This window comes from Bombina bombina, chromosome 1 (assembly GCF_027579735.1).
Source record: "Bombina bombina isolate aBomBom1 chromosome 1, aBomBom1.pri, whole genome shotgun sequence".
Taxonomy (NCBI): domain Eukaryota; kingdom Metazoa; phylum Chordata; class Amphibia; order Anura; family Bombinatoridae; genus Bombina; species Bombina bombina.
Window position 1 is genome coordinate 1,263,278,629 of NC_069499.1, and position 12,422 is coordinate 1,263,291,050.

At 38.8% G+C, this 12,422-nt stretch overlaps 1 protein-coding gene across 1 annotated transcript in view; it reads right to left on the reverse strand.

Annotated features, from left to right (window-relative positions):
* The window catches only part of IRF8 (interferon regulatory factor 8), a 655,970-nt gene that overhangs the window by 447,022 nt on the left and 196,526 nt on the right, over positions 1-12,422 (reverse strand). The window contains exon 6 of the mRNA XM_053700919.1: positions 11,201-11,250. Coding sequence (XP_053556894.1) covers positions 11,201-11,250 — 50 coding nt within the window. The remainder of the gene's footprint in view (positions 1-11,200; positions 11,251-12,422) is intronic.

Consider the following 12,422-nt stretch of genomic DNA (forward strand, 5'->3'; position numbering starts at 1 on the left):
TGAAAAGTCTGGCGACTTAGAAAATCCGCCTCCCAGTTCTCCATGCCTGGGATGTAGATCGCTGACAGGTGGCAAGAGTGAGACTCTGCCCAGCGAATTATCTTTGAGACTTCCAACATCGCTAGGGAACTTCTGGTTCCCCCTTGATGGTTGATGTAAGCCACAGTCGTGATGTTGTCCGACTGAAATCTGATGAACCTCAGAGTTGCTAACTGAGGCCAAGCTAGGAGAGCATTGAATATTGCTCTTAACTCCAGAATATTTATTGGGAGGAGTTTCTCCATAATCCCTGAGCTTTCAGGGAATTCCAGACTGCTCCCCAGCCTAGAAGGCTGGCGTCTGTTGTTACAATCGTCCAATCTGGCCTGCGAAAGGTCATCCCCTTGGACAGATGTGGCCGAGAGAGCCACCATAGAAGAGAATCTCTGGTCTTTTGATCCAGATTTAGTAGGGGGGACAAATCTGAGTAATCCCCGTTCCACTGACTTAGCATGCACAATTGCAGCGGTCTGAGATGCAGGCGCGCAAATGGTACTATGTCCATTGCCGCTACCATTAAGCCGATTACTTCCATGCACTGAGCTACTGACGGGTGTGGAATGGAGTGAAGGACACGGCAAGCATTTAGAAGTTTTAATAACCTGGCCTCTGTCAGGTAAATTTTCATCTCTACAGAATCTATAAGAGTCCCTAGAAAGGGAACTCTTGTAAGTGGTAATAGAGAACTCTTTTCCACGTTCACCTTCCACCCATGCGACCTCAGAAATGCCAGAACTATCTCTGTATGAGACTTGGCAGTTTGAAAACTTGACGCTTGTATCAGAATGTCGTCTAGGTACGGAGTCACCGCTATGCCTCGCGGTCTTAGTACCGCCAGAAGTGATCCTAGAATTTTTGTAAAGATTCTTGGGGCCGTAGCTAATCCGAAGGGAAGAGCTACAAACTGGTAATGCCTGTCTAGGAAGGCAAATCTCAGATACCGGTAATGGTCCTTGTGAATCGGTATGTGAAGGTAGGCATCCTTTAAGTCCACCGTGGTCATGTACTGACCCTCTTGGATCATGGGAAGGATGGTTCGAATAGTTTCCATTTTGAATGATGGAACTCTTAGAAATTTGTTTAGGATTTTTAAGTCCAAGATTGGTCTGAAGGTTCCCTCTTTTTTGGGAACCACAAATAGATTTGAATAGAATCCCTGCCCGTGTTCCGTCCGCGGAACTGGGTGGATTACCCCCATTAGTAAGAGGTCTTGTACACAGCGTAGAAACGCCTCTTTCTTTGTTTGGTTTGCTGATAACCTTGAAAGATGAAATCTCCCCCGTGGAGGAGAAGTTTTGAAGTCCAGGAGATATCCCTGAGATATGATCTCCAACGCCCAGGGATCCTGGACATCTCTTGCCCAAGCCTGGGCGAAGAGAGAAAGTCTGCCCCCCACTAGATCCATTTCCGGATAGGGGGCCCTCTCTTCATGCTGTCTTGGGGCAGCAGCAGGTTTCTTGGCCTGCTTGCCCCTGTTCCAGGACTGGTTAACTTTCCAGCCCTGCCTGTAACGAGCAACAGCTCCTTCCTGTTTTGGAGCGGAGGAAGTTGATGCTGCTCCTGCCTTGAAGTTACAAAAGGCACGAAAATTAGACTGTTTGGCCTTTGATTTGGCCCTGTCCTGAGGTAGAGCATGGCCCTTACCTCCCGTAATGTCAGCAATAATTTCTTTCAAGCCGGGCCCGAATAAGGTCTGCCCTTTGAAAGGAATATTAAGCAATTTGGATTTAGAAGTCACGTCAGCTGACCAGGATTTAAGCCAAAGCGCTCTGCGCGCTTGAATGGCGAATCCGGAGTTCTTAGCCGTAAGTTTGTGAAAAGGGCACACCGGGTCTATCCCACTCCTTGTTAACAATTTCTGTAAGCCTTTTAGGTATAGGAAAAACGTCAGTACACACCGGTACCGCAAAATATTTATCCAGCCTACATACTTTCTCTGGAATTGCAACCGTGTTACAATCATTCAGAGCCGCTAATACCTCCCCTAGCAATACGCGGAGGTTCTCAAGCTTAAATTTAAAATTTGAAATCTCTGAATCCAGTTTACCCGGATCAGACCCGTCACCCACAGAATGAAGCTCTTAATTCTGGCAATTTAGACAGTACTTCTGTCATAACAGTAGCCATGTCTTGCAAAGTGGTTTGTATGGGCCGCCCTGATGTACTTGGCGCCATAATATCACGCACCTCCTGAGCGGGAGGCGAAGGTACTGACACGTGAGGAGAGTTAGTCGGCATAACTTCCCCCTCGTTGTCTGGTGATAATTTCTTAACATATAAAGTTTGACTTTTATTTAAAGTGACATCTATACATTGAGTGCACAAATTTCTATTGGGCTCCACATTGGCCTTTAAACATAGTGAACAAAGAGATTCATCTGAGTCAGACATGTTTAAACAAACTAGCAATGAGACTAGCAAACTTGGAAATACTTTTCAAAATTAATTTACAAGCAATATAAAAAACGTTACTGTGCCTTTAAGAAGCACAGAGAAATTAACACAGTTGAAATAACAATGATCAAAAATAGTTATAGCAACCAAATATTCACAGTAAATGTATTAAGTTAGCAAAGGATTGCACCCACCAGCAAATGGATGATTAACCCCTTAGTACCCAAAAACGGATAACAATTATATAATTAACGTTTTTCTCACAGTCAAATACACTGTCACAGGACTACTGTGACTGATTACCTCCCTCAAAATGGATTTTGAAGACCCCTGGATCATGGAGGATGAAGTAGACAGATTGTGACTGAATTTTTACTGTGTAAAAAAGCGCTAAAATAGGCCCCTCCCACTCATATTACAACAGTGGGGAAGCTCAGAAACTGTTTCTATGCAGAAAACAAAAATGGCCATGTGGTAAAAATCATGCCCTAATAAGTTTTATCACCAAGTACCTCACAAAAATGATTAACAAGCCAGTAAAACGTTTTAAACATACATTTAACAGTTATGTATTATTATTTACAAGCCTGCTACCTGTTGCTTTTACTGCAGTTAAGGCTCATACATTATTTCAGTATTTACAGTATTTTCAGAGTCAATTCCATTCCTTAGAAAATACATTCAGTGCACACACACACACACATCAGCCTGATACCAGTCGTTATCGCTGCATTTAAGGCTGAACTTACTTTACAATGGTATCAGCAGTATTTTCTCAGTCAATTCCATTTCTCAGAAAATAAATTACTGTGCATACCTCATTTGTTGCAGGGGAGCCCTGCATGCTATTCCCCTTCTCTGAAGTTACCTCACGCCTCAGATGAGAAACAGCCAGTGGATCTTAGTTACGTCTGCTAAGACCATAGAAAAAAACCCAGGCAGATTCTTCTTCTAATGCTGCCTGAGAATAAACAGCACACTCCGGAGCCATTTAAAAATAACAAACTTTTGATTGTAGATATAAACTAAGTTAAAAAACACCACAGATCTCTCACAGCTTCCTTTTTAGTTAGGCTGCAAGAGAATGACTGAGTATGATAGGTGAGGGGAGGAGCTATATAGCAAGCTCTGCTGGGTAATTCTCTTGCAGTTTCCTGTTGGGAAGAGAAATATTCCATAAGTAATGGATGACCCGTGGACTGACTACACTTAACAGGAGAAACCCAGGTTTGGTACGCAGAACTACCTTATCTGCATGAAAAATCAGATAAGGAGAATCACATTGTAAGGCAGATAGCTCAGAGACTCTCCGAGCCGAGGAAATAGCCATCAAAAACAGAACTTTCAAAGATAAAAGTTTAATATCAATGGAATGAAGGGGTTCAAACGGAACTCCTTGAAGAACCTTAAGAACCAAGTTTAAGCTCCACGGGGGAGCAACAGGTTTAAACACAGGCTTAATTCTAACCAAAGCCTGGCAAAATGCCTGGACGTCTGGAACCTCTGCCAAACGCTTGTGCAAAGGAATAGACAGAGCAGAAATCTGTCCCTTTAAGGAACTAGCTGATAATCCTTTGTCCAAGCCCTCTTGGAGAAAGGACAATATTCTAGGAATCCTAACCTTACTCCATGAGTAATTCTTGGATTCACACCAATAAAGATATTTACTCCATATCTTGTGGTAGATTTTCCTGGTAACAGGCTTTCGTGCCTGTATTAAAGTATCAATGACTGACTCTGAGAAGCCACGCTTTGATAGAATCAAGCGTTCAATCTCCATGCAGTCAGTCTCAGAGAAATTAGATTTGGATGATTGAAAGGACCTTGTATCAGAAGGTCCTGTCTTAGAGGCAGAGTCCATGGTGGAAAGGATGACATGTCCACTAGGTCTGCATACCAAGTCCTGCGTGGCCACGCAGGCGCTATCAGAATCACTGATGCTCTCTCCTGTTTGATTTTGGCAATCAGTCGAGGGAGCAGAGGAAACGGTGGAAACACATAAGCCAGGTTGAAGAACCAAGTCACTGCTAGAGCATCTATCAGCGTCGCTTCTGGTAAAATGTTTTGTGCAGAGGGAAAAGCTAACTGCTATTTAAACAGTTATTGACAAACATGCCTTAAAAAAATTTACATTTTTTGCTTAAAGGGATAGGAATGTCAAAATTAAACTTGTAATAATCAGATAGAGCATGTAATTTTAAGCTAAACTTTAAAATAAAAAACACATATCAAGTGAGAATTAAAAACAATAGAGCAAAATTATAATTACATAATGTGGTGTCACAATACAATTACTATACAAATGTTTATATCCTGAGAAATAGAACAAATTGTTATGATTTTTACCATTTTGGCTATAATTGTAAAAAAAAAAAAACTACATACTAAATTTATTAGACAACTCCATATGAAAGTAACCAATTTAGGGAGGAAAATTAACACCTATTGTAAACTATCTACCAATCCTACTAATATATTTAAAAAGGAACTAACACAGTTGGTCCAAGGGGATATTTCTCTAGGCATTTTTCGTTCCAATGATTTAAATATTTTAGTTCCAGAGAATCCAATTATCCCCATCTTTTACCATGTACCTAAGGCACATAAAGATTGCGAGCGGCCTCCAGGTAGACCCATAGTCTCCTTTTTGAACCTATGGGAGCCTGGTTTGATGCCATTTTACAACCTATCGCCAAGGGACAGTTGAGCTACCTGGAGAACAGCTCGCACTTACTCAATAAATTAGAAAACATTCAATGGCAAGAGCACTATACATGGATGGTAGTGGATATTTCTTCACTATATACTTGCATTCCTCAGTCCTTGGGAGTTCAAATCATTGAGGTTCTTTTAGCAAATGAATTAGAATTGGATGACATCACCAAACACTGTATAGGAGACACATTGAGGTATCTTCTATCTCATAGCTTATTTTTGTTTAATCAAGAGTTTTTCCAACAAACAATGCGGCACGGCGATGGGGGCAAACGTTGCCCCATCGTTGCCAAGTTGTATGTAGCCTTGTGGGAGCTTTCCTACATATATAACTCTATGAATCCATGGTGTGAGGACATTGTCTTCTATTCACAATATATAGATGACTTGCTTTTTGTAGTCAAAAAACCACTAGATGATTCCTCATACCAAAAATGCACGTGCTATCTGAATGATAACCATATGGGCCTCTATAGCAGAACAGAGGTAAATTTCCTTGATCTAACTTTATTAATACATAACAATCAAAGATGCACAAAAACATATAGAAAACCCACTGCTAGGAACACTAGTTTACATGCACACACAGCATCCCAAACATTTAGAACAAACTATTCCCAAGGGACAGTTCATTAGACTTAGGAGGAACACCAAATCAGATGAAGTCTATGAACAACAGGCTATTGAACTTGAAAATAGATTAGTCAACAGAGGATAACACAAAAATAATTTAGCCAAATGTCGCCAACAAGTTAAAAGACCTGACACGTTCTAAACAGACAACAAAGATTAAAAAAAACAGAGATTTTACTGATTCAATAGTGTTTACAACCGAGTACACTATGCAGTACGATCAAATTGTTAAGATACTCAAAAAACATATGCATCTCTTGTTGGGGGATGAGATTTTGAAACCGATTGTTAGAAATTGTAGATTTGTTCCAAAAAAACCTAGAAACATTAGCCCAGTCCCTATCCCCTAGTATAGTAAAAAATAATATTCCATCCACAGAATCTAAATGGCTAAAACATAAAGGCAACTTCAGATGTGACAGTAAAAACTGCAATACTTGCTTAATATCCTAAGAGGTGATTCTTTTAAATCAAGTATCACCAATCAAAAATTTGAGATTAAGTTTTTTTTTTTTAAATTCACTTTTATTAAAGGAAACGAAGCAAGTACAATAATAACCTCAGTCAATTCTTACAATCGATATACATACAGTTAGTACCACAGATGTTTATGCCTGACTTTAGAAAATGGTGTCCATGTAATACAGTAAGTCCAATGGGTTGAGAGCCATAGCTCCAGTGTTTGCTCTTGGTTTTACACTCCATTCTTTGAAGGTTTTTCTCTTATTTTAAACATCTAAACAATAAAAAACTATTTACAACTTAACCCAAAACCATAAAAACGGTTGACTTTCTGGTGCCTCTGTTCTCAGTCATCAACCAGGCCGGGAGGGGGAGAGGGTGAGGTAGAAAGAGAGGTGGGTAGGGAGGAGGAAAAAAAAAAAAAAAAACCCTTTCAGAATAACATGACCTCTAAGGGGGCATTAGTCTGTTCCCTATCCGATGGGCGCTGCCCTTCCTCTCTGATATTCATTTGTAATACTGCTTCCAGGTGAGCGAATGGTTTCATTATTTGACTCTGTATGGAAGGATCTAATGTATCTATGTATATTTTCCATTTATAAAGGAAGGGGCGTAACCTACATGCTGTGTCGAGTTTAACATCATGCTGTTCCACAAAAAGCTGTTTGAGCACCATATGATTCAGCTGTGCTATTGTCGGCGGTTGCCTAGTAATCCATCTTTTGAGAATGCATTGTCTAGCCAACATAGTGTATAGTGAGAGGAATTTATGTAACCCCTTGTGTGTATCCTCCCATTTAAGTAGGAAAATTTCTAGCTCTGTGAATTTGATTTCTATTTGGAATGTAGTCTTCAGCCAGTATTGACATTGAGCCCAAAATCTCCCGACCCTTGGACAAGTGTAGAAAGTGTTGGAGTGAGGGAGTGGTCATTCTGCATTTAATACAGTGGTCCGGGATTCGTTTGTCCCATTTAGAAAGTCTGTGTGGTGTGATATAGTCCAAATGTAGGATTCTAACCTGTGATTCTCTATGTGTGACCGCTAGCGATGCCTGTGTAGCTTTCTCCAGGCTCTCTTTGATGTCTTGTGTTGTCAATTCTGTCTAAATTTGAGATTAAGTTTTATGCAAATTGTGGCACCCAATGGGTGATCTACATGTTAACTTGCAACTTATGTCATAGTCAATACATAGGACAAACTTTCAGAGAGTTAACTAAAAGAGTGGGGGAACACATTAGAAATGTTAAGAATTACGTAAAAGAATCAGCTGTAGCAAGCCATTTTAATGGCATACATTTCACAAATAAAGCAGACATATCAGTACAAGTCATAGACTTAGAGTTGCTATGAGAGGAGGGAATAAAAACAAAATCCTACATAAAAAAATAATTATTCTGGATTTTAAAACTAAAAACAAGAATCCCATCAGAAATGAATAGGGAATTTGATATTAGTTACTTTATAGATAACTAATGTATGTCTGGGATTGTATTTTGAACTTTGGGTTTGTAACTGTTCTTCTTCCTCCTTTTCCTTTATTACGTACCATTTAACTTAGACAAAAAATGATCTTTTGTCTTTGTGGATGATTTATATTCTATTATCTACTACATTAGATTGGGTATTTACTGCCAGATATACTGCTCCTTTTGTTAAATAGCGAGTACCTCTTTCCTCCCTAAATTGGTTACTTTCATATGGTCACAGCACCAAAAGGTCCACAGCACCAAATCACGAGGAAATGTTCTTGTCTTTGTCATTTATTGAACCTTTAGCTTACACAAAGCATATAGGCACACAGCAGCAAAAAAGCTTTTTTTGCTGCTGTGTGCCTATATGCTTTGTGTAAGCTAAAGGTTCAATAAATGACAAAGACAAGAAAAAAAAAATTTCCTTGTGATTTGGTGCTGTGGACCTTTGTTGCTGTGGATACATTGAGAGGTGTTTTCAGTGGCCCTCTACCACTTGCACCAGGTAGTGTGCTGTTTGTCTACTCTGAACTATTACTTTCATATGGAGTTGTCTAATACATTTAGTATGTATTTTTTTTACAATTATAGCCAAAGTTGTAAAAATAACAATTTGTTCTATTTCTCAGGATATAAACATTTGTATAGTAATTGTATTGTGACACCACATTACTGTGATTATAATTTTGTTCTATATTGTTTTTAACTCTCACTTGATATGTGTTTTTTAAAGTTTAGCTGGAGTGGCAAGGGTTAATCACTTGGTGTCTTTGGTATAAATTGACTAACACTGCTGCACCTCATTAGTCTATGTATAAGCGCCACCAGGGGGCATGAAACGCGCAAGACTGGCCTTGTATGTATGTCTGCCCTCTGTCTGGGAACACTTCATTCTTTTAATGTGTTGCAAATAAAACAAATGTTTTTATTTTCTCTACTAACCGAGTAGTGCCTGCTCTTTTCTGGTTCCTTGGACTTCTCACGGCCTGATCAGCCGTCACTACGGCACTCCAGGTAACTTTTGAGTAGCAGAGCTCACTTCTAGTAAGGAAAATATACTTTTCGTTTGCACTGACCTGTAGTCAGATCGTGTTCCGGATACCCCCCATGCTTGCATGTAATTTTAAGACACTTAAATTCACTTTTATGTTCAAATCTGCTTCATTCTCTTGTTATCCCTTGCTGAAAAAGAATAAGTACATATCTTACACTAGTGGGAGCTAGCTGCTGATTTGTCTTTTGTGATTGGCTAACAAGATGTGTTCATCTCGCTGAAAGTAGTGCAACAGAATAAAGCAAAGTTGATAATAGAAGTAATGTGACGGACCGCCTGGTACCCGAATGAGTACCTCCGTCAGAACACTTCCCTTGTCCTGGACATCCCTTTATCCAGAGCAATAGCAACCTCAGTCTAAAGTTATAGAGGTGAACAGAACTGAGGCAACAGTCAGGTTTCTGAACACAAAATGAACACTTTATTTAAAAGCAGAACACATATTTATACAACCTGGCTTTCCAGAGTCACAGAGCTTCAGCATACAGAGGGAATTGGTTAAACAGTAAAAACATATGAACCATACATCACACCTATAAACAATTGTCTATGTACAGGTAAAAAAAGATTACCATATCAACTTATTTAAGTGGGGGGAAAGTTTACTCAGACAATCTGATTTTGGGCATTCTACGTAACCATCACACACACAGGAACACAATCAGATCTGAAACATACATAAAACACCTCTTACAAGAAAAAATAAAAACAGCTCTTATTTACTATTAGGTCCTTTATGCTCACTTGGTTTATAGAGTCACGCCCTGTACACATCCTCTATGGATACAGGGTGACGTGGACATAAGAGAGTTCTGAAAGTACATGAGGTGCCTGTCATATAAAATTCCACATTTCCATGCAGTCTCTGGGCATCCTTAAGCCCATGTACCCACTGCCCAAAGAGTGATCTGTAACAGGCCCCCAGGATCATGGTGACTCACGTCACAGAAGTAAATTGGAAAGTTGTTTAAAATTGTATGTTCTATCCAAATCATGAACAAAATGTTGGGGTTTCCTGTCCCTTTAATTTAATACACCAAGAATCACCTATATATAAATGTTAATCTCAACACACTTGCTTGGCCAATTTAATCTGGTCTATTTAATCTTGCTTTAACAATCCAAGACTAGCTTTTATCTTAACAAAAAGCGAATGCCAAATGCCATTAGAATATGTATAAAAAAAAAAAAAAACTAGGGGGCTAGTTAAAGGGACACATTGTACATGGGAGTCAAAATTTAATTTCATGGTTCAGATAGCGCATCCCTAAATTTTCCAATTTACTTCTATTATCAAATCTACTGTGTTCTCTTGGTATCCGTTGAAAAGCATACCTAGACAGGCTCATGATTGGAGACTACTCATATGTGCTCCTGGTCCATAATTTACCAGATTTGTCCTGCTAGGTCCCAGTGGTGCATAGCTACTCTGCAGCAGATTTTAACTAGGTGTCTAATCACTTTGTCTGGATTAAAACAGTCATATGCAAGCAATAGCACAATAATACAATGCACATTACAATATTTTCTTTTGTGTTTTTAATGCGTATGTGTATGAACATATCACTCCATTAGGTTTTTCTGTATTTGAAATAAAGGGACAGTCTAGTATAAATTAAACTTTCATTATTCAGATAGGACTTTTAATTTTAATCATCTTTCCAATTTACTTTTATCATAAAATGTGCTTTTTTCCTCTTGGTATTCTTAGTTTAATAAACTAAACATAGGTAGGCTCATATGCTAATGTCTAAGCCTTTGAGGGCTGCCTCTTATCACATGCTTTTTAAATCTCTTTTCAACACAAAGACAGAAAGTACATGTGGGCCATATAGATAACACTGTTCAGGCACAGGGGATTATTTAAGATCTAGCACAATACAATGCTAAATTTAAGACAATAGATAATAAACAGTCACAGTCATGTGATCAGGGGGCTGGAAGAAGGTTCCTAGATACAAGGTAATCACAGAGGTAAAAAGTATATTAATATAACTGTGTTGGTTATGCAAAACTGGGGAATGGGTAATAAAAGGATTATCTATCTTTTAAAACAATAACAATTCTATGGTAGACTGTCTCTTTAATCTCTCTGTAAATGCACATAAAGGCCAATACTTTAGGTTTAGGGTGGTGGTTTCAATGAGCAATAAAAACCTATTTTATTTGCAAGAATAAATTTAAAGGTACAATTTCCAATGCATATTATACTATGCAGCTAGTGGTATAACAAATAATGGGGGAGGGGGGGATACAGTGCAGTGACTCTTTAAACAGTTTTCTGGTATTTTTTTGAAAACCACAATAATACTTAGACCTAAGAAATTGATTGTGTGGCTGTATTTTCCACTGTACTAGATGTTCAATGAAAGAAATGAAACTTAACTCCTTATGTTCCATTTGAATGTCTAGATGTGCAGGAGGGGAACTTACAGGTTCTGGCTGCTTGAGTCAGAGGCCGGTATACACAGATATGTCATATCCTGAAAGAAAAAAAGACAGATAACTGAGAGACAAATCTCATGGTGGGAAATAGTAAAAAAAATTACCTCCTTTATGTGTATTATTTCTTTTTACACCACAAGCTACAGACATTTAATATATCCAATTCAATAGCCGTGACCAATTTAAAGCTAGCTTTGTCCTGGCACACACTGCTTTTAATGTTTTACATTTTAAATTAATGAGTCATAAAAATGCAAAAAGAAAATGCTCTTATGTATTCTATGCAACCAATAGTGCAATAAAATGCTCTATGCTTTTAATCCCTGCAAAAGGGATAAACACATAATTAAAGTCAGCTCCAGAGCAACAAACGCACTACTGGGACCTAGCATCTGGTGAATCAAAGACAAGAGGCATATGTGTAAAGCCACGAGTCATCAGCTACCTCCCAGTAGTGCATTGTTGCTCCTGAGCCTACCTAGGTATGTTCATGAGCAAATGATACCAAGAGAACAAAATACATTTCAATTATAAAAACTTAGTGTTCTCCTCAAGACCTATTCAACCCCTTGAGCCAATACGATGTAGATCTACACAATGCGGTACAAAGTCCATCGTACTGCATAACTTAGATTTACATTGCAGCTTCAGGAACCCCAAGCAGACTTGGATGTCAAGTGACAGCTAAGAGCTGCTGTTCCTGAGCTGCAGACATCTGTCTTTATATCGTAACGTAGCATGATTATCTACTGGTGCTGGTGGGTGGTAGGAACATCAGTAGAAGTGATTGGGTCTACAAACAAAAAATAAAAATAAGTAGCGGGAGACACTACAATATGATATAAAACATGTTTTGAAGAGAGAGGGGCATACACGATGGGTATAAAACATAATTTATGTAAGAACTTACCTGATAAATTTATTTCTTTCATATTAGCAAGAGTCCATGAGCTAGTGACGTATCGGATATACATTCCTACCAGGAGGGGCAAAGTTTCCCAAACCTCAAAATGCCTACAAATACACCCCTCACCACACCCACAATTCAGTTTAACGAATAGCCAAGAAGTGGGGTGATAAAAAAGGAGCGAAAGCATCAAAATAAGGAATTGGAATAATTGTGCTTTATACAAAAAAATCATAACCACCATAAAAAGGGTGGGCCTCATGGACTCTTGCTAATATGAAAGAAATGAATTTATCAGGTAAG